Source organism: Euphorbia lathyris, chromosome 2, assembly GCF_963576675.1.
Source record: "Euphorbia lathyris chromosome 2, ddEupLath1.1, whole genome shotgun sequence".
Taxonomy (NCBI): Eukaryota; Viridiplantae; Streptophyta; class Magnoliopsida; order Malpighiales; family Euphorbiaceae; genus Euphorbia; species Euphorbia lathyris.
Genome location: NC_088911.1, coordinates 10,611,039 through 10,632,885, shown reverse-complemented (window position 1 = coordinate 10,632,885; position 21,847 = coordinate 10,611,039). Strand labels below are relative to the sequence as shown.

Here is a 21,847-nt window from a genome sequence, read left to right as displayed (position 1 = left end):
AACTAAATTTGCTACACGAATAAGTTAATCACAATTTTTTTTAATCAAACTGTATTATTTATCATAGCAATCTCGGTAACTGAAAGTGATCCGGGCGGAAGAGCAATACAGCTCAATGGTGGATCAATTTCCATCTCAGTAGTTTCTTCTCTGATACTCTCACCGAAATCAACTACAACACTGTTCGTCGAATCTCTATTGCAATTACCGAAATCTGCATCACCCACTGATTATACTCGTCTGGAGCTTGTTTACAAACAGAATCCAGAATCCACAGTAATACTTCTGCACAGCAATTGCTAGAGAAACAGCATGATCAAGAAATAAAGAATCATGACGATTTAGCAAAGCTAACTAAAACATTTGGTAATCCATGAATTAGAGACTTACAATCATGAAATATCAAACTAAACACTTCACTGAATCTGAAACCTCTTAACTATGAATCACTTAGACTAAAAATGAGAGTTAGATCATCTCCTTCAACTAACTGAGAACCTCTGTGAAGTTTAATCATTTTGTTAATAGGGGCTCCAAATGGCAAGAAAGAGTCTCATTCTTTGCAGTGATAAATTTAGTATGATAATTTATTATTATTTGACTAGTTATTTAATTGTTAAATCAGACATTTTAAATATTAATTATGTTTTTCTTACCAAAAAAAAAAAAAATTATGTTTGACAACTTGCCAAAATGTATTAATCACAAAAGTTGAACCTGTAAAAATACACAGAACCACTCCAGTTTATCAATAAAAATATTGAAATATCCAATGCGGTAGACCCATAACTGTCAATTCAATTTGTTAGTTTGTCAAAGTTATAAAAGGCCACATCGTTCCATTAATTTAAAAAGTGCAAATACATCACGAGAATAAAGAGGAATAAAATTAATCTTGTTTGTCAAAGTTAAACTTTACCCCTTTGTATTAATGGCGCGATACATTTCATCTTTTCTCTTCTTTACACTTAATCTTCTCGAGATATTAGCGAATCTAACAAATGAAACGGAGCACAATTTCACAACGGAAAAAGTCCACTTCTTTCCCGAATTCAAGTTGATTATATTTCACCCCTTCCTCAATCAAGTGAGATTGTGAAGGTTGCCCTATCTGAACTGTCAAATATGTATACTTCCATTTCCTTGTCTTTGAACATCTCTGCTGAAACTTTCCCCGATCCTTAGGGACCTCGAATATAGAAATTCACCTACAATTCAAACTAGGATTGTCAATTCCTGGATTTTTCCTCCCAATAATGCCAAAAATACAAATTAGTCCCTCTTCAATGTTTGGTTTAAAATAATATAGACTGTAATGCTTATTTTTCCCTGACATAGTTAGTAGAAACCGGTGATACAATCACCAGTTTCACAATTTGCAAAGATCCCGACTATTGAAAAACCGAGATCAGAGCAAAACAATTTTGAGAATTGGACACCAGTTAATAAAAAAAACCGAAGTCAGACCCCGGTTATTGAAAATCCGGGGTCAGAGGAAGACATTTTTGACTTAAAAAATGAGACATGACCGCCACTATCACACAATAAACTAGAAAAATCATATCCCAGCAAACATATGTGATGCGTCTCCGATGAGACTCATTAAAGGATAAGTGTACCCCGTCGATATTAAGTAATAAAATCTGGACAAATCCAGGTATCGAATCCACAGGATTTATTCCTACAAGTACCAAGCTACTTAGTCTCAGGTGTTATCTAGGCTTTGGGGGGTTTGAAATTGATTTTGGACTAAGTTAACATACTCCTAATTAAGTTACTCTACTCCTAGCTAAGTTATTCTACTCCTAAGTGATCTTTTACTAATGCAATTTTCCGAAGGGACATGGAAAGATACGATAATAATAAAGATAGATTATTTAGATAATTGATTTAAAACCTAATCTAAGTCACTTGTGTCCGAGGCGATTAACCCTACTTATCCTTCTGAGGTACCTGGTTCGTGATTCCCTTGTAAGGCCGAAACTAGCTTTAAGGCTCGATAATTTGCGCTTAATCATCTATAGGGTCGTCAATCCTATAGGAACTGACTAGGTCAAATTCAACTTGCAATATGTGCCAACTTAATATTTGGATTATTGAATGAGTTAAACCAATCAGACAAAGCGTAAGACAAAGATAAAAGCAACAAACCAATTGAAAAAAACAAAACTATAATATTATTAAAGGTGGAAAGTATTGTCACGAAGATACAATGAGCCTAGCATTCATAACATGTATCAGAGGCTAAACAGAATATAAAAGAGAACAAAACTCCCTTTCAGGGAACATGTCTACCAATGCAGGCGTTTCCTAGGACTTAAGGATGAAGCTTGAACAATCCTCGATGAACGGAGCTTCAGAGGTTCTTCAATGGAGGTTGAAGGAGATGGAGGAGGTGGAGATGATTCTTCAAGAGGAAGGCTAAGGTTTTTACAATTAATGAAGGATATCTAAAATACATAATGAAAGTCCTATTTATAGTTACGGTTTGGGCCCCGTATCTGACCTAGTTCGTTTCCTTTTGCAGGTGGAAGAAGTGGGGACAGATCGTGGCGTCGTGGGACCGAGAATCAGTCAAGGTCAGCTCGTCGAGCTGGCCTCCAGCTCGCCGCACTGGCAGTGCCAACTCGCCGAGCTGGCCTAAAAAGGCCAGTTTTCGACGAGCAAATATGCCCAGACGCCCTGCGTGACTGTCGGGTGTTCTCGCGAGGCGATTTTCGCCCGAACTCGTTTCTGTTTTGACCTACACACGCACGCAAACTCCAAACGACATTAGTTCTGAGGTTAAATTGACCCACCAATCGTTTGTTTTGAGTAAATACTCCGTTTGGTGCGACTTTTGGTGGATCAATTAGCCATAAAAGATAATTGAAAGTCAACTTACATGCTAGTTTGACCATATTTGCCCAAAAATGATCAGAAAACGAGTTCAAACCACAAAAGTAAATAAAACATATACAAATTATAACTAACACACACAAATGCATATAAATGCGAGAATTGCTCGCTTATTGACAAAAAGTAAACTAAAACCGTATCTAATGATATGGGTTTTTGACCCCTATCAAACCTCCTCGCACTTAAAACTTTACGTGTCCCCAAGTAAACTAAAAGACTAAACCCGCAATCACAAGCCAAGCTAGAAAACCTCCTGGTTTTACTAGGTGCCGGACACAATTTCGAGCATCTGTAATTAAATGCATTCGGAAGTACAAAGTAGAGACACGATATCCAAAAGCCGCATTTCAATTATCATAGGTCATATTCTTAAGAAAAGGATACATGTTTAACTAAACGAGTTTAAGGGGATAGCTAAGTAAAACACCTCACCATGGGTAGTTCACTCAATTCACACAATTTTGGTGGCTAAAGTATTTACTCTCGACTTATGTTCTTGTTTAGGATTACGTTGACTTTGCACGTTCATCCGAACTCTCTACTATGCTACATGACTCCGATAATATAAAAAACAGCCTAAAATTAGGGTTGTAATGTGGTTAGAAGAGGGTTAAAGGTACAACAAGGTTTAAGAGTTCTAGCGCTAGGAAAACGAAGTTTAAAATGGCTTTAGCAATTATGAAGTGACTGAGCTTTTTATTTTTTTTTTTTTTCTGAGACGTTTTGATCTTTTAAGATTTGGGGAATGAAGTTCTCCCCTTTTTTGTTCGTCTCTTTTCTTTTCTTTTTCTTTTGATAGTGATGCTCATTCACCTCTTAGCCTTTTAGCTTGCTATTATAGTGTCATAAACAAAGAAAAAGCGCTAGAAAAAAACAAAGGCTCAATATGAGCTTTACAAAAAAAAAAAAATTCGGGTTAGGTAACAAACTAAGCGATAGTTTGCAAAAATAAAGGTTAGAACGAAAGAAGAACTACAAGCTACAAAAAATAAAGGCTCAAAGAGGCTTCCTAGAGTAAATGAAAAAGAGAAAATAAGGTAAAGAAAAGGTTAGTTCTAAAGAGGCTGATTCATCGTCTATCATCTCAAATCATTGCATGCAGATTCAACTCAGTATTAGGTGCAAAATCTGTAATCTTTCACAAGTCAAAGCATTCACACAAAAATGTCAAGAAAAAGAGCTTTCTGATGTTCGCTTTCTGATGTTCGCTCTTAGGCTCAAATTCAACTCAGAATTCTTTAGGTTTCAATTTTGTGTTTATTAGTTCTTCCCAAGCTCAAATTCAATATCACATGCCTTCAATCCTTAAGTTATCTACCTAAGTACTAATTTTAACATTTCTTCAAAAGTAGGGTCTAAATGTAATCTTTAGCTCATGCGCTTACAGATACAAGGATTGTGTACTACACCTAAACTAGTTGTCATGCAATTTTAGATTCGGTTCTCAGTCCCCAGAAACAAATAACGAAGTTTAGCTTCGAAGGAAGTTTTCGGTTTTAAGTCCTAAACATGCAAAAACTAAACTAGACACGACGCAACAAAATTTGTAATTTTGTCTACCCTTCTCCTCACACTTAAATGATGCAATAAGTTCCAACATTGCATATAAAAACAATAAAACACACGTGAAAGAAGTTAGAGTGGAGAAGACAACTTACTGATCGGCCGGGGGTATGGTCATTCCATGCCATAATGTTCGCAGTAGTCCGCAGCCACATGCTCCAGTCCGGATAGTCTCCGGTCCATTGTCTGGTCAAAAGCGGTGAAACGCTGATCCATATGCTGCACAGTAGCATATGTTTGGAGATTGAGATTGCGCATCTCAGCCAACATTGTGTTCATGGCTTGGAATTGAGCCTGAACCCCCGACTCTTGGTACTCCGATTGTGTTCCTTCTTCTTCAGCTTCCTCTCGCTCCTCTTCTGCCCTCTGCTGTGGTGGTCTCCGTGCTCGTTTCCGTGGCTGGCTGCTTGAGCTGGATCTCGAGTCAACACTGCCTGAAAGGTAGATCTTCCTAGAAAATCTGAGTTAAAGTAGTGTTAGAAGGTAGCCCTCTATCAAAGACAGTGTCTTTCCACTGGTCTTTGATAAAGTTGGTTACCAAATAACCGAGCCCAAGGGACCCGCGCTTTTTGCTTGTTTGGCTACGGAAACCTTCAAATATAGCTTTGACATTGTCAACCGGTTTCCAATTGGCAACATACCACAGTATAAACACTTCACTGCTAGAGACCTTATTACTCTCTTGCTTGCCCAACAAATTATGTGCCACGAATTTGTGGACAAGGTTCAAGAGTGGATCTCGTAGAGATCTTGGGCTAGCGGTGCTGGATTTATATCCTGAATCCCCGGTCATTTCGTACCATGCGAGTTCGACAGTCATGGGTTTTTCAAAACCCGATAGTGCCTCGGCTGGGTTCCTAACTCCCATACAAGCCGCTATCTGTGGCTCTCGGAGGCAATAGGAGTGTCCGTTTAGCCGGAAGGAATATAAATCATTACTCTCAGGTGGTTCTTTCTTTAGGGTACTTAGGAACTCTAGTGTATAATTGTCGTAAACGACAGTTTTTCTCGTGGCCAGGTGGTACCAGCCTTGAGCCCGTAGGATTTTCTTGAAATCCTTATCTAGTCCTAGAAACGCTAAGTAAGTTTGATCAATGATGATTCGGGAGGCGTGGCCTTGTTTTGCAAAGCGTTCATACTTTTTCCCCTCTTCCTCACATGTCAAACCAAAAGGAGATTCATACTTATCTTGTAGTGAGTCGATGAATTCGACGTCGGACTCAACTTCGTTTTCTGCAATGATTTTGTCCTTTCCTTTTCTGCCTATAGCTTCCTGAGAATAAGAAGGGTAACCAAAACGGAAACCTAGATGTCCCAGGATCAGAACCTAGTTGTTGCGGAGCTGAGCAAGAAGATGGACGTTTTGTTGGCAAAATTCAGCCAACCTCCCACATGTGTGCATTGTGGCGGCGACCACCATGGAAAGGACTGTCGAGCAGGTAGCCCTTTCGCTGGAGATGGAATGGAGATGGTCAATTATGTTGGGGGACAACAAAGGTATAATCAGAACTACAATAACTACAACCCCAACAACTACAACTCCTACAACAGCAACAACAATTACAGGAGGCCTCAACACCCGAACTTATCTTACGGGAGCTCAAACCAAAACGTGCTAAGGCCTCCCAACGGTTTTGTTCAGGAGCATAGAGAACAGGGGCTTGGCATGCCCCCATATCAGCAGCAGAAACAGGGTCCTATGCCTCCTTCCAAGGAGCCTGATGAGGTGGTAACTCTCTTGAAGGAAATCTCGGCCAGGCTTGCTAACAATAAGACTATGCGATTTATACTAGCTTCGACCGGTCCGTTTTGGTTACCCTTCTTATTCGCAGGAAGCTATGGGCAGAAAAGGAAATGACAAAAATCATTGCAGAAAACGAAGTTGAGTCCGACGTCGAATTCATCGACTCACTGCAAGATAAGTATGAATCTCCTTTTGGTTTGACAATGTGAGGAAGAGGGGAAAAAGTATGAACACTTTGCAAAGCAAGGCCACACCCCCCGAATCATCATTGATCAAACTTACTTAGCGTTTCTAGGACTAGATAAAGATTTCAAGAAAATCCTACGGGCTCAAGGCTGGTACCACCTGGCCACAAGAAAAACTGTCGCTTACGACAATTATACACTAGAGTTCCTAAGTACCCTAAAGAAAAAACCACCTGAGAGTAATGATTTATATTCCTTCCGGCTAAACGGACACTCCTATCGCCTCCGAGAGCCACAGATAGCGGCTTGTATGGGAGTTAGGAACTCAACCGAGGCACTATCGGGTTTTGAAAAACTCATGACTGCCGAACTCACCGGGTACGAAATGACCGGGGATTCAGGATATAAATCCAGCACCGCTAGTCCGAGATCTCTACGAGATCCAATCTTGAACCTTGTCCACAAATTCGTGGCACATAATCTGTTGGGCAAGCAAGAGAGTAATAAGGTCTCTAGCACTGAAGTGCTTATACTGTGGTGTGTTGCCAATGGGAAACCTGTTGACAATGTCAAGACTATTTTTGAGGGTTTCCGTAGCCAAACAAGCAAAAAGCGCGGGTCCTTTGGGCTCGATTATTTGGTAACCAACTTTATTACTAACCAGTTTAAAGACACGATCTTTGACGAAGAGGGTTACCATCCAACACTACTTAACTCAAATTTTCTAGGAAGATCTACTTTTCAGGCAGTGTTGACTAGAGATCCAGCTCAAGGAGCAAGCTCAAACAGCTAGCCGCGGAAACGAGCACGGAGACCACCACAGCAGAAGGCAGAAGAGGAAGAGGAAGGGCAAGAGGGAGCTGAAGAAGAATGAGCTGCAGCTGCAGCAGAAGGGTACCAAGCGGAGTACCAAGAACTGGGGGTTCAGGCTCAATTCCAAGCCATGAACACAATGTTAGCTGAGATGCGCAATCTCAACATGCAAACCTATGCTACTGTGCAGCATATGGATCAACGTTTCACCGCTTTTGAGCAGACGATGGACCGGAGACTATCCGGACTAGAGCATATGGCTGCGGACTACTGCGAACGCTATGGCATGGAATGACCATACCCCTGACCGATCAGTAAGTTGTCTTCTCCACCCTAAAATTAGTGCTCTTTATCTGAAAATTAGTGAAACCACAGGGATTTTATTTGAAGTTTACCGTAAAATTAATGCTCTTTATCACACTATGCTTAAAGGTTATGCAAAGAATTCATCTTCAGATGATGCCTTATCAATATTTTTTTTTGTTGAATGAGGCATGACAATGTTGCCTGATGTATATAATTTTACTTATTTGTTTAATTATGCGGTGATAATTCAGATTTTAAGAGGGGTAAGGAGATTCATGGACAATTGATAATAAATGGGTTATCTTTGAATTTGTTCGCCATGACCGAGGTTGTTAATATGTATGCTAAATGTAGGAAAATTGATGATGCCTATAAGATGTTTGATAAAATGATTGAAGGAGACTTGGCTTCTTAGAACACAGAATTATTTTTGGATAAGCTATGTGGCTTTAAAGCTGGTTCCGTTGATGTTTGAGAGAGAGCATAGGCCAGATTTCATAATAGTTGTTTCAATTTTTCCAGTTGTTGCAGATATGAAGTCACTGTGAATTGGTAAGGCAATTTTATGGGTATATTGACACCGATTGTTGATTAACCGGTGTCAGACCTCCGGTTTCTCAAAATTATCTTCCTCTGACCTCGGTTTTTCAATAACCGGGATCTTTGCAAATTGTGAAACCGGGTTTCTACTAACCATGTCAGGCAAAAATGAGCATTACAGTGTATATTATTTTAAACTAAACATTTAATAGGGACTAATTTGTAGTTTTGACATTATTGTGAGGAAAAATCCTCAATTCCTAACACAACAACATGAGTTGGTATAACATGCTAGATGCAATTGTCATTTTGACATCCCTAATTCAAAAGAACCATTCAACATTTACTCGTTCAACGAGTAACTGCACGTGAATGCCAACGTGCACAACACTAACCCATATTACCATGTCCTGCAATTAAACTTAAATTAACAAATAAGATTGCCTGGATTCGAATCCTTGATATGACATCATGAACTAAGCTTAAGCTACAGCTGATAGTTAAAGGCTCCATTCATATTAATATCTAAACAAAGACAGTTGACTTCCCTTCCCTTCACCCAGCCACTCGACTGCATCCTTTCCCTTCATCCTGCCCGACTTCTTCCCTTCCCTTCATCCTGCCCACTTCCCTTCCCTTTACAACATTTTCTCTTAATCTATGTACTCTTCTAACATTCCTTAAGTTTTCTGTTCAAAATATATTGTGGCTGACATGGTTTGATTTATGATATTGACTGCAAATCAATGTGTTTACATGGCTTTATGTGGTTCGAATCTTGTATAGGGGTGTTAGAAATCCATTAACTTAATTCTTTCCATCAATTTTTAATTTAAATTTAAAATTTCTGTATTTTCATCTGAGTTGTGTGTTATGCGTTCTTCATTGCAGGGGCGATTTTCACCTTTATGCAAAATTTGTTGTGTTTAAATTGTTAAATCTTCTTCCATTACTGATTAAAACCTGGAACAATTTAATTTCTTCACGAAATTCATGAATATTTGCTTAAAGTTGAGATTTCTAGTTTTCTGTTTGGGTTTTTCAAACTTTCAGCAATTTTGGAAACTTATTACAAGGCTTTGGTAGACAGAATAGAGGAAGAGATGATTTTGAGAGAGAAAGTAAAAGAGTGAGAGGGAAAGAGGATTTAGAGAGAGAAAGTAAAAGAGTGAGAGGGAAAGTAAAAGAGTGAGAGGGAAAGAGGAGTTCAAGGAAGGGGGTTGGAGATATTTTAGTAATTTCATAATAGAGTGTCAATTTTTGACTTTTTAAAATGGTCAAATTGCTGACGTGGCATAGTTGACTAGCGTTGACCGGTCACAAATACTGATTGTACACTTTAGTGGGAGGTTGAGGTCACCTGAAGCTTGTACAGTTTAACGTGACAAATTTTTAATTGTACACCAAAGTGTGAAAATAGGTAAAGGTTGTACACCACGTATGTAATTTACCACATTAGCGAAATGATAAGGGAAAAATAGACATTTGACCATAATTTTTAATGAAATGGATAAAAAAAAGGCAATGATGTAGTCAAACATATTCAAGGTTTTTGGGTAAGTACCAATTTAACCCCAACGTACAAAATAGCACTATTTTGTCTCAAGGTATCAATTTAGCCCTGGATAACGGAACTTGACGCCTCAACGTTTGTGGAACGATACCAATTTAGCCCCAAGTTCCGTTACCCGAGGCTAAATTGGTACCAATTCACAAAAATTGAGGCTAAAAAATGATGCTATTTTATACGTTGGGGCTCCTTAAAAACCCTGAGGTCATTTTGATACCTTATCCTTTTTTTTTGTTGTTGATTTGGACTTTTATGTTACAAAAGGTAAAGTTCAAGGATCTTTATATCAAATAGGTAAATTACATGGATGGTCCTTCAACTATGCTACTAACATTATGGCCACTAATGAATAAAAATCCGTTAAAACATCAATGAAATGATTGGGTAAAATAGGTATTTGACCATAATTGCTTGCGACATTGATAAAAAAAATCGGACTTTAATGTTAGAGAATATAAAGTTCAAGGATGTTTATATCAAGAAATGAAAAGTTTGACAAGGATCTAACGTTAGGAGCACTATAGTTCAGAGCCCATGGATGTATTCTATCCAACAATTTTGAGTTAAAAGCGAAGTTATACTGATTTGACATACCTGAGCATCGTCTTGAATCCTTTTCAGAGCTCTGTTGAAGATCTTGTATATGTAAGAAACCGTTTTGAATGAAATTAGGGCGGATCAAAGTCCTCATGTACATATCCTTATTTCTATGCAATGTCACAACTTAATTAGAGATTTGGATTCTTACTCTTTTGGTTCAAATATCAGTTCCTTAAAAACAGCATAACCAGCAGCAGCTGCAACTCCGAGCCCTGCAAGAATTGTAAGACTGTAGGAAGCCCCCTCCGTGAACGTCACAGGCTTTTCCTGAATATTATAAGCCGGTGAATCAAAGGGATCCTCAACAGCAGATACCTCTTTTTTAGGCTGTCAATGGTAACAAATTCAGAATACGAGATGAACTCAAGTAAAAGTAAATACCTGGCAATTAACACGATTTACAGAAACAATCCGAATGACACGGCACGATTATCATTTTTCTTGAACTAATAACACAATTTTGACACAATCATGCCACCCCTAACAGAAATGCAGAAATTATATGAAAAAAAGCAATGAAAAACTTTTCTATGCACAATCATCAACTGTAAATAATGCAATTTTAGACACGGATGAAATGAGTAGCGATCTTTTTATTGAATTTGATGTTCACCGATAATCAGAAACTTAACGAGTGATTATAAAATTATGCTGTCAACGATCTTACCAGGACATGCTCGATACCATCTTCATCTGTTAAGATCTTATTAGGGATTCGTTGGCGAGCTGCACGATTTCGACTTTCTTGACCATATCCTGTAATAGGGGATCCAATCCTTACCCTCACCTGTAAAACTCCAAAATTCATCACAAAATTTTGTTCAGATTCTAACAACTGCACTGTATTACGGACAAGTTCAACCAGCTCTAGAGCCCAAATCAATAAAAAAGAAATCCGTTAAAACATTAGCGAAATGATAAGGGCAAAATAGATATTTGACCATAATTTTTATTGAAATGGATAAAAAAAAGGCAATGATGTTGTCAAACATATTCAAGGTTTTTGGGTAAGTACCAATTTAACCCCCAACGTACAAAATAGCACCATTTTGTCTCAAGGTATCAATTTAGCCCTGGATAACGGAACTTGACGCACGATACCAATTTAGCCCCAAGTTCCGTTACCCGGGCTAAATTGGTACCAATTCACAAAAGTTCAGACCTGCTTCCGTTTCCACTTTCTGCTACTGCCATTCCGTTGTTTGTAGTGCCTGAACTTGCCAACACACTAACAGTATACATCTCATCAGTCTTCTCGGTTAACATGTCAGCATCTCCTGTATTTACAGATGATTCCGAACCATTTTTACTCTCATCTTTCTGGTCATGCACCTCGTTAGTTGAGCAATGGTTCTCAGACCTGCTTCCATTTCCACTTTCGGCTACTGCCATTTCGTTGTTTGTCATGCCTGAAGTTACCAAAAGACTAACAGTATGCAGCTCATCAGTCTTCTCGGTTAACATGTCAGCATCTGTTGTATTCACAGATGACTTGGAACCATTTTTACGCTCATCATTCAGGTTGGCTGTGCATTGCTTGATCCATTCCCAAGGTAAGGGTTGAATATCAACAAACAGCGGTTCCATATTCTCTACACTATCATTTTTTAGCCTGACTTGGTCAGTCAAACCATCATCTGGGTCATTCGTAGCCCCATCTCCGTTCTCCATGACAACGTCATTGATAGCAATCTCGGTAACTGAAAGTGATTCCGGGGGAAGAGGAATACAGCTCAATGATGGATCAATTTCCATCTCAGTAGTTTCTTCTCTGATACTCTCACCGAAATCAACTGCAACACTGCCATCTTCATCTATCGAACGTCTATCCTTCGTCGAATCTCTATTGCGATTACCGAAATCTGCCTCACCCGTCTGCTGCTCATACTTGTCCGGAGCTTGTTTACAAACAGAATCCACAGTAACACGGCTGCTATCTAAATCAACTAACGCATCTAATTGCTTCTGCACAGCAATTGCTAGAGAAACAGCATGATCACGAAATAAAGAATCATGGGGCGGGCATTGGAACATCTCGACCAACGCTTGATTAAACTGAAACAGGCTTATAGACGGTTTTCGATTTCCTTTGCTGCAAGACATTCTTCTAACCTTAAAGATGTGCTCACACAAGTTACCCATTTCCGCCCAGTCGCAATCACAGATAGAAAAATCCGAACCAGGGTTCCACACGACATGGACCTTATCGCGATCTAACTGATCAGTGACTTTTGCACATCGACTTTCCATGACAACATCAAGGTCCAGAATCTTTAACGCTTTGCGCCAAGCTGTCAATCCGCTGGCCCACTCATCTTTCCAGTATCTTGCAAAATCATCCTTTTCTGAGTACTCATCAAGCCAGAAGTAGGAATGCACTTTTGTACCCAACTTATCGACTAGCCAATCTGCACGTTGGTAAACACCAGAATCCTTCTCGTTAAGTAACCGGACTTTCAGTTGATTGTGGTAAAGTTCCATTGCTGCGCACGTCTCCTGGCTAGCCAATGGAAGAGTTTTCAATGTAGTAGTCCAAAACCCTGGTGCAAAAGAAAGTTCATTCGTAGGAAGAAACGCTAAAGTTCCATTTAAGTGGACAATTAATTACTTGTAACAAGAAAAGAAGGGGTGACCAACCTAATCTCGGGTACCATACAGCCTTAAAATAATCCATGAAATCAGAGCTATCGACGTAATCTTCCATGAAAACCTCAAATAGATTAACATTTCCATGTCCTCGGCAAATATCATCCACAACCTCTCCAAGCTGTCTAAACATCTGAACTCGCATCTCTGTATCTGAGCATCTCTTTACTAAATTCTTATGCCATGCATGGCGAACCCGCCAAAAAGATACCAACACAGAACACTGAAACACATCCCTGAGAACAATGAAGCCAAATATTCGGAAGTTAAATAAAGACAAGTAATATTCAACATAGTCCACAGAAAACAATGGTGAAGCTCACTTATGCTCCATGGTCCTAAGACGAAACAATAAATTTTGAATCAGTGAAAGACACCTAGATTCGATCAAAGCTTAAAACAATACGGAGCAACCTTATCTTAAACTCACATGAACGATTCATAACAAATGAACTTTTAACACTTCAAATTCCAACCTGATAGTAAAGACATCTGTTGAAGGATCATCGACTATGAAACCAGCCAACCTCCATGTAGGATCTTTCGTACGAACTCTATTGTAAAGCGCTCTCATCCATCTATGTATATCTGCCTTAGCAAATCCTGATGTGATTATCCAAGCTACTGGAATGGCTTTCTTCTCTGAGTTGAACACGACTAGACTATGAACAGGATACTAGAAAGAATTAACAGAAAGTGAATAATTAGCACTGAAAACATTCGAAAAATATTTCCACTGTGAAAAAGATAAAGATTTCATGAACATAAAGAACAAACCTTTAATTTGTTTGTTCCGAACCTCGAGTCGGAAGCTATAAGACTGCGATTGCCAAAACGAATCATTTGCTGCATCTGCCACTCCGTTTGGATGCCCAAAATAAAAGGGTCTGAATCAGAAAAGTTCTCATAAAAGAATACATGACTCTGGTGACTTTCAACCCACAGGCTAATGCTAACTGCATCATCTGTATCCAATTCATATGTAGAGCGGCGAATGCTTCTTTCCTGCCTCCGCACATACCTATGAGTTAAAAGGTCATCACGATTAGCTGGACCGCCTTGTTTCTCTACTGATTCGCCGTGTCTCTGCATTATGGTCTCCACAGAGACACCAACATATAGTAGAGACAGAACACGAAGCCGAAGATCCTCCGAGATGTATGGAGCAAACATGGCACGTGTTCCTTCAGCTTTCTTGTCTTGCGGCCCGTGGCATGGTACACCTTTCTTATCGACATGCTTGTCTTGATTATAGATAACAAGTGCAACAGATGGTTCAGCGATTAAACGCTTCACAATAAAGTGACAGGTGCAGCCTCTTTTCGTGTTTGGTCGACCAGCATTCTTCTTCTTCGGGACATAAGTAGTCCTACTCGGTCGTACTATGCCACCTTTCCGATGGTCATCAGGACCGAACGAACACCAATACCTAAATATTCAAATAGATCAGATCAACGAAATGGTCCCCGGATCACACAACTAAGAACTGCTGAATGTTGAATGGATATGGTACACTTACAGTATATATTCAAGAATTCCATCAACCTTTTGCTTGAGAGATGTTTGTGGCGGCCGACGTCTTCTTGCTTCAACATGAAATCTTGTTGGACAGTCTTTATTTGCAGATTCACCTCTCACAAAATCATCCACCCTGGCAAAAGGTATAAGAGCAAGTCTATCTATTTTGTCACGCCAACCTTCAATCTTCGACCACACAAGCTCAGCAGCAGAAAATTCTGAAGCTGGGGGATTCTGTACAGGAAGAGACAGGATTTCGTCCCACCGAGCCATCTGGAATACACAAAACAGAACAATTTCTGACACGACAACACAATTCACAAGGATAACTTGACTGACAGAACTTTTTCAACACAGATTATCATTTTCAGTGCATTTACCATATGTAATGGCATACAAATATACAGACAACATAGCACGATTACGAAACCCCAACCCGAATTGCCACCCCTAGCCATAAACCTAAGTTCCTTGAACTTGAAATTCAAATTTCTTACCATATAAAAATCACAAACCTAAGAACAAATCATACTTCAATTGCACATCCCATCCAATTAATCCTAGCATCAAACAATAGTCTTAACACAAAAGACCATCCCTACCAATCATCAAAAGTTGAAAACCTTTACCACGAATCAGAGAATTTCAATATATGATTTAAAAGTTAAAATATCAAATTTAATAGAAGTCGCAGAAGACCCAAACTATAAACAAACTCAAAATAAACAGTACAAAAAAGGGCTAAAAAAGACAATCATAATGACTAAGAACGGAGTAAAATGTTAAGCACAAAATTAAGTTCACAGGTAAATGTAACAAAAAAAAAAAAAAAAAAAAAAACCAAGTCTTCCGATAGACTATGAAGAGGGAACAAATTTTTGAAAATAGAACTGAGATTAATAAGCCAATCGATATCCAACTACCAGTTAGGTTTACGCCAATTTTCGTTGATTTAACTACAAGAAATTAAAATTAAAAGAAAAGGTTCAGATTTATTGTGGTCCTCTAGATATTTTCAACTTATAAAAGGGTTTTTTATCTGAAGAAAACAAGAAAGACATAATAGATTGATACCTTATCAGTAGTGATATTGGAGATTCTAGATCCACAGAGATCCGCCACCAGTGGATCTGCTAGTGGAGAGAATGGGAACGGCGTCGGCTAGGCAGCGAGAATAGGCCGAATCTGCAGCGTCAGGAAGTGCGACGTGGCCTATTGAGATGAGTAATGCTGCCGGCGTGAAGGAGCTGGCGGCAAGATTGCTGATCGGATATAATCGGAGAAAGGAGAGGATGATCAATTAGGGTCGGCTAAGGACAACTTGAAAACTGGAACGTTGAGCAATCTCGGGCCGGGTAAGTAAGTAGTATATACGGGTCGGGTAATATCAGAATCTCGGGGTTTTTTAATACGTGCGAGTTGCTCGCGGCACGTGTTTGAAATAAAACCCCAAAGTTCGTGCTTTCGGGGTTTTGGGTTTACCTACCCGACCGTCGTCTTCTTTCTCTCCCGTGAAATTCTGATTTCTCGTTGCCGATCATCTCAATTATTGAGTATTTGATTGATTGAGCCCTTCCCTAAGGGCTGGGTTTGAGGTTTTTTATCTATAAAATTATGAAGATGAACCAAATTAGGCGATCAGCAAACCTTCTCAGAAGCAGATATCGTAGTCTACTGGAATGGGATTCGGTTTTGGGTTTTGCTGCTGCTGCAGAGAGAACTTCAATTGTTAATTGGAGTAAAAGGGTATGGTTCTTTGTTTAATTGAATCTTGCCTGTTATTGGGGTTTTGTGCTTCAATGCGTTCAAGCCATTCTTCTTTGTTTGAGTTTTTTCTTATGAATTGTTATTCAGTTCTTAACTTTTACCTGTTTTGATACAGTTGCCAATTGGTTATGGGTCCAAGGAGATGCTTTCTGCCAACGGTTAGTAATGTTTCATTGTTTGTATCTAATATTAGGAAGCATTAAATGGCTATTTGTTGTTATTTTCTATGGAGAACAAAATGAGAGAAAACCTATTAAGGTGGTTTGACCTGATGCGCTGGTTAAGAGGACTGAATAGTGGCAAACGGATGCAATGGTGGGGATAGGGGAAGACCTAAGCAAACTTGGAAGAGGGTGATTGAGAGTGATATGAGTTTAGTGGGGATTACACGACTTGATTTCACGGTTTCGTATGACGGTTCATGCTAGCCGACCCCGAATTATTTCGGGACTAAGGCTTTGTTGTTGTTGTTGTTGTTGTTGTATCAGCTAGTTCATTGTTTAACTTAGTGTTTAGTTTATCCCCCTTCAAATGAGTGCTTTGTTTCTCCACGTCTGAGTGTGCTTTTTCGTTTAAAAAGCCAAATAGCAGCCTCTAATCAAGAAGGAGCTCTTGTGCTTTTTTGGCCTAGCGCCTTCTGGAGGCGTGCTTAGGCGCAATTTAATAAGTCAAACTGTTTTTCTTAAGGCTTTCAAGTTAAAAATTGGCTGTTTCAATCTCAATTCGTCCGTATCTATGTCATCTACAGTTGAAGGAAGTGCTTATTATACTAGAGTAGAAAAAGATGTCATGAATGCCTCTATTTCAAGTGCTAGGCTTAGGCCAAAGGAGAAGACTAGAGCACCATCTTGTAGTGTTTGAGAAAGAACTCCTATAGCTCTAAAAAATGAGGAGGAAGAAGAATCTAGCTTTGTAGATTGCGGACCTTGAAGATGAATTTGATGTTGGCAATAGTGATGACTTTGATGAGTGATGAAATATGGACTCTGTTCTTAACTAAATAATCCGATTGGTCCCTTGAATTTTGGAGATGTCTCATTAGTTCCCTAAACTTACTTAATATGATTTATTAGTCCCTTCTACTTGCTTAAAATGACCTATTGGTCCCCTGAACTTGATATCTTGTGCTCTCAAGCATTTAGAGGGCGAGACTTGGTGCAACGGTAAACGTTGTTGTCGTGTGACCGAGAGGTCACAGGTTCGAGTCTTAGGAGCGGCCTCTTGCCAAAAAAAATTGGCAGGGGAAGGCTTGCCCCCAGTACACCCTTGTGGTGGGACCCCTCCCTGGACCCTGGCTTGGCGGGGACGCATAGTGCACCGGGCCGCCCTTTAGTGATGAGAAACATCAATCATCATCGCAACCTGGTGTCAAATGCACATATGAAACATTGTCTCTAATTGATTATCTACTTTAAGGGTCTGTTTGGTTTAGTTGTTGTTGTTGTTTGAACTTGGATAAAGTGACCTAGTAGCCCTCCTGATCTTTGTTAAAGTGGTGCGCGCTTCAACTTGTTCAAATTTGTATATTGTCCTGTCACATAAAACTTAGGGGTTAATCATGCCACTTTAAGCAACTTCAAGGGGCTAATAAGCTGTTTTCAAAGTTGGAGACGTCGTTAGACTTATCCTCCTGATTGTGTCTTGATGGTTATGTTTGTCAGGAAACAGCATTCACAGTAGGTGGCAGCATGGTAAAGAATGTTTAGTCGGGGTTGGTTCTCAATTCCAACTAATGAAAATGTGTGGAGCAAGTCACAACAATCCTTGCTTTGCTAGATCGTTCGCATCGAAGGCTTCGAAGCAAACAGACCAAAAGGCTTCAGAGGTTTGAATTCTACCTCTTACCGTCTCATTACATATATGTGCTTGTATTCTTGGTTTGTTTATATGAAGGAAAAATGCATACTTAAGCCTCTGAGCAATTCAATTTTTACTAATCAAGTCCCCGATATTTTAAATGGATAGTTATGCCTTGATCAATTGTTTTTTAACACATTAAACCCCTTTTGTATAGCTTAGTTATGTGTCATTCAAACTCTATTTAGTGCCCGTGAAACTGCAACCATGTCACTGTTTTAACAGGCCCCGGCACAGATCTCCACGTCGGATAATTTTTTTTCCAAAAACATGTCAATTTTGGCCTAACGCATACACAACAACCCCTCCAACTTGTCCATAAAACCGATTGTGTCCAGGACTTTAAAACAAACAGTTAACTCTTTAAACTTGCTTGAAGTGGTGTATTTCAGACCCCTGAACTTGCCTAAAGTGATTGATGCTTTATCTCGTCCAAATCTCAATTTGCTCTGCCACATAGGATTTAGGAGGTTAATCGTGTAACTTTAAGCAACTTCGAGGAACTGAGCGATCGTTTTCAAAGTTGGAGGGATCATTAGAATTTTCCGGACAAGTTTGGGATCTAAAACTGATTTAAGCTCTCAAACTGTCATAACTACTTTTTTTTTCATTCGTACATAGAAAAGTTTTTCATTGCATTTTTTCATATAATTTCTGCATTTCTGTTAGGGGTGGCATGATTGTGTCAAAACTGTGTTATTAGTGCAAGAAAAATGATAATCGTGCCGTGTCATTCAGATTGTTTCTGTAAATCGTGTTAATTGCCAGGTATTTACTTTTACTTGAGTTCATCTCATATTCTGAATTTGTTACCATTGACAGCCTAAAAAAGAGGTATCTACTGTCGAGGATCCCTTCGATTCACCGACTTCTAATATTCCAGAAAAGCCTGTGACGTTCACGGAGGGGGCTTCCTACAGTCTTATAATTCTTGCAGGGCTCGGAGTTGCAGCTGCTGCTGGTTATGCTGTTTTTAAGGAACTGATATTTGAACCAAAAGAGTAAGAATCCAAATCTCTAATTAAGTTGTGACATTGCATAGAAATAAGGATATGTACATGAGGACTTTGATCCGCCCTAATTTCATTCAAAACGGTCTCTTACAGATACAAGATCTTCAACAAAGCTCTGAAAAGGATTCAAGATGATGCTCAGGTATGTCAAATCAGTATAACTTCGCTTTTAACTCAAAATTGTTGGATAGAATACATCCATGGGCTCTGAACTATAGTGCTCCTAACGTTAGACCCTTGTCAAACTTTTCATTTCTTGATATAAACATCCTTGAGCTTTATATTCTCTAACATTAAAGTCTGATTTTTTATCAATGTCGCAAGCAATTATGGTCAAATACCTATTTTACCCCATCATTTATTGATGTTTTAACAGATTTTTATTAATTAGTGGCCATAATGTTAGTAGCATTATAGTTGAAAGACCATCCATGTAATTTACCTATTTGATATAAAGATCCTTGAACTTTTTACCTTTTGTAACATAAAAGTCCAAATCAACAAAAAAAAAAACGGACAAGGTATCAAAATGACCTCAAGGTTTTTAAGGAGCCCCAACGTACAAAATAGCTTCATTTTTTAGCCTAAACTTTTGTGAATTAGTACCAATTTAGCCCCGGGTAACGGAACTTGGGGCTAAATTGCTATCGTTCCACAAACGTTGAGGCATCAAGTTCTGTTATCCAGGGCTAAATTGATACCTTGAGACAAAATGGTGCTATTTTGTACGTTTGGGGTTAAATTGGTACTTACCCAAAAACCTTGAAGTCATTTTGATGCCTTTTTCCCAAAAAGGAAATTGATGATCCATACATGTTTGACTACATCATTGCCTTTTTTTTACCCATTTCAATAAAAATTATGGTCAAATATCTATTTTGCCCTTATCATTTCGCTAATGTTTTAACGGATTCTTTTTTTATTGATTTGGGCTCTAGAGCTGGTTGAACTTGTCCATAATACAGTGCAGTTGTTAGAATCTGAACAAAATTTTGTGATGAATTTTGGAGTTTTACAGGTGAGGGTAAGGATTGGATCCCCTATTACAGGGTATGGTCAAGAAAGTCGAAATCGTGCAGCTCGCCAACGAATCCCTAATAAGATCTTCACCGATGAAGATGGTATTGAGCATGTCCTGGTAAGATCTTCAACAGCATAATTTTATAATCACTCATTTTCTGATTATCGGTGAACATCAAATTCAGTAAAAAGATTGCTACTCATTTCATTCGTGTCTAAAATTGCATTATTTATAGTTGAACTTCAAATACATCAAACTAATAATGCTATTTTAACGGAATCTAATGTTCCTGATGACTAGAGGCTTATCGTGAATGTTAACGGTGTAACTAAGATTATTAGCAGTAGTTCTGAAATCGATCTCACATTGAAACATTAGGAGCTTAATATTGGGTTGTTGCGTATTGTCGGATATTAATATGAATTGAGCCTTTAACTATCGGCTTAAGCTTTTAGTTCAGTTGGTTTCATGATACCATATCAGAGCCTCCTTGACCAAGTAATATGGGTCTGTGTTGTGCACGCTTCAAGCCCAGTTGGCATTCACGTGCAGATGTGTCGGATATTAATATGAATCGGACATTTAACTATCAAGTTAAGCTTTTAGTTCAGTTGGTTTCATGACACGCATGCTAAGGGATATACTGAGAGCGGCATATTTGGGACTTATTCCTCTATAGTTGAACTAGTAAATGATGAATGGTTTTTTTGAATTAGGGATGTCAACATGACACAAAAATGATAATTGCGTCTAGCATGTTATACTAAATCATGGTGTTGTGTTAGGAATGACAATCCTAGTTTGAATTGTAGGTGAATTTCTATATTCGAGGTCCCCATGGATCGGGGAAAGTTTCGGCAGAGATGTTCAAAGACAAGGTAGACAAGGAATGGAAGTATACATATTTGATAGTTCAGATAATGCAACCTTCACAATCTCAGTTGATTCTTGAATCTTACATGCCTGCTCCTGCACCAGTTTCTCCATAAGTTTTGATCTTTATTATCTGCTGGAAATTGTTCTATTTTTCTGAGAGAAATTTCTCAAATTTTTGTGTTTAGATTAATTTTTGTACTTCCATATTGATCTTTGCATTATGATCCATAGCAATGTATCATTATCACGACTAGATTCCCTTCGTGGCTTCTGAATTATAGCGTTATTAACAGTGTTGCCCGTGATTTCTTGATAATGAGAAAGATATCAAATATCCGGAGTTTCTTTTTTTTTTTTTTTCTGGTATATTAGATGGAAAACTCGCCTTTTCGGACTAAGATTGGAAATTGTTTGCTTGTCTTTCTTTGAGGAAGGGGTAAAACATAATCAACTTGAATTCAGGAAAGAAATGGACTGTTTCGTTGTGAAATTGTGCTCAGTTTTATTTGTTAGATCCGCTAATATCTAGGGAAGATTAAGTGTAAAGAAGGGAAAAGAAGAAATGTATCGTGCCATTAATAAAAAGGGGTAAAATTTAACTTTGCTAAACAATATTAATTTTATTTCTTCTAACAAATTGAATTGACAGTTATGTGTCTGCTGCATCGGATATTTCAATATTTTTATTGATAAACTAGAGTAGCTTCGTGCATTTTTGCCAGGTTCAGTTTTTATGATTAACGTCATTTTAACAAGTTTGTAATTATATTAGTAATAAAATAAATATTTTAGACATAATTAATATTTTAAAGGTCTGATGTAATAATTAAATAACTAGTCAATCGTTCGCCACAAAGAATGGGACCCTTTCTTGTCCTTTGGATTTCCTATTAACAGAAAGTTTAAACTTAACAGAGGTTCTCAATTAGT

General features: G+C 38.5%; 2 protein-coding genes across 14 annotated transcripts; one reads left to right on the top strand and one right to left on the bottom strand.

The window, feature by feature from the left end:
* Positions 1 to 703: 703 nt before the first annotated feature.
* On the bottom strand, positions 704 to 15,687 carry LOC136216584 (uncharacterized). Of its 13 annotated transcripts, none has more exons than XM_066003135.1 (11): positions 15,458 to 15,687; positions 14,385 to 14,656; positions 13,643 to 14,294; positions 13,342 to 13,541; positions 12,857 to 13,101; positions 11,235 to 12,759; positions 10,887 to 11,006; positions 10,601 to 10,699; positions 10,368 to 10,486; positions 10,214 to 10,244; positions 704 to 1,208 (listed from the first exon to the last, which is right to left on the bottom strand). In XM_066003135.1, the coding sequence occupies exons 2-6, from the start codon at positions 14,654 to 14,656 to the stop codon at positions 11,366 to 11,368; spliced, it is 2,763 nt and encodes a 920-aa protein (XP_065859207.1). In that variant the 5' UTR covers positions 15,458 to 15,687; the 3' UTR covers positions 704 to 1,208; positions 10,214 to 10,244; positions 10,368 to 10,486; positions 10,601 to 10,699; positions 10,887 to 11,006; positions 11,235 to 11,365. The 13 variants fall into 13 exon arrangements, with proteins under 13 accessions (XP_065859207.1, XP_065859204.1, XP_065859209.1 ...); XM_066003132.1 differs by having other exon boundaries at positions 705 to 1,208; positions 10,214 to 10,255; XM_066003137.1 differs by having other exon boundaries at positions 706 to 1,208; positions 10,214 to 10,255; positions 11,382 to 12,759.
* Positions 15,688 to 15,711: 24 nt separating this feature from the next.
* Positions 15,712 to 21,274, top strand: LOC136216588 (probable mitochondrial import inner membrane translocase subunit TIM21). Its single transcript, XM_066003141.1, has 7 exons — positions 15,712 to 16,129; positions 16,266 to 16,308; positions 17,812 to 17,975; positions 18,830 to 19,008; positions 19,114 to 19,162; positions 20,039 to 20,158; positions 20,854 to 21,274. Exons 1-7 carry the CDS (start codon positions 15,998 to 16,000, stop codon positions 21,028 to 21,030), a joined length of 864 nt encoding a protein of 287 aa, XP_065859213.1. The 5' UTR covers positions 15,712 to 15,997; the 3' UTR covers positions 21,031 to 21,274.
* The last annotated feature ends 573 nt before the right edge of the window (positions 21,275 to 21,847 follow it).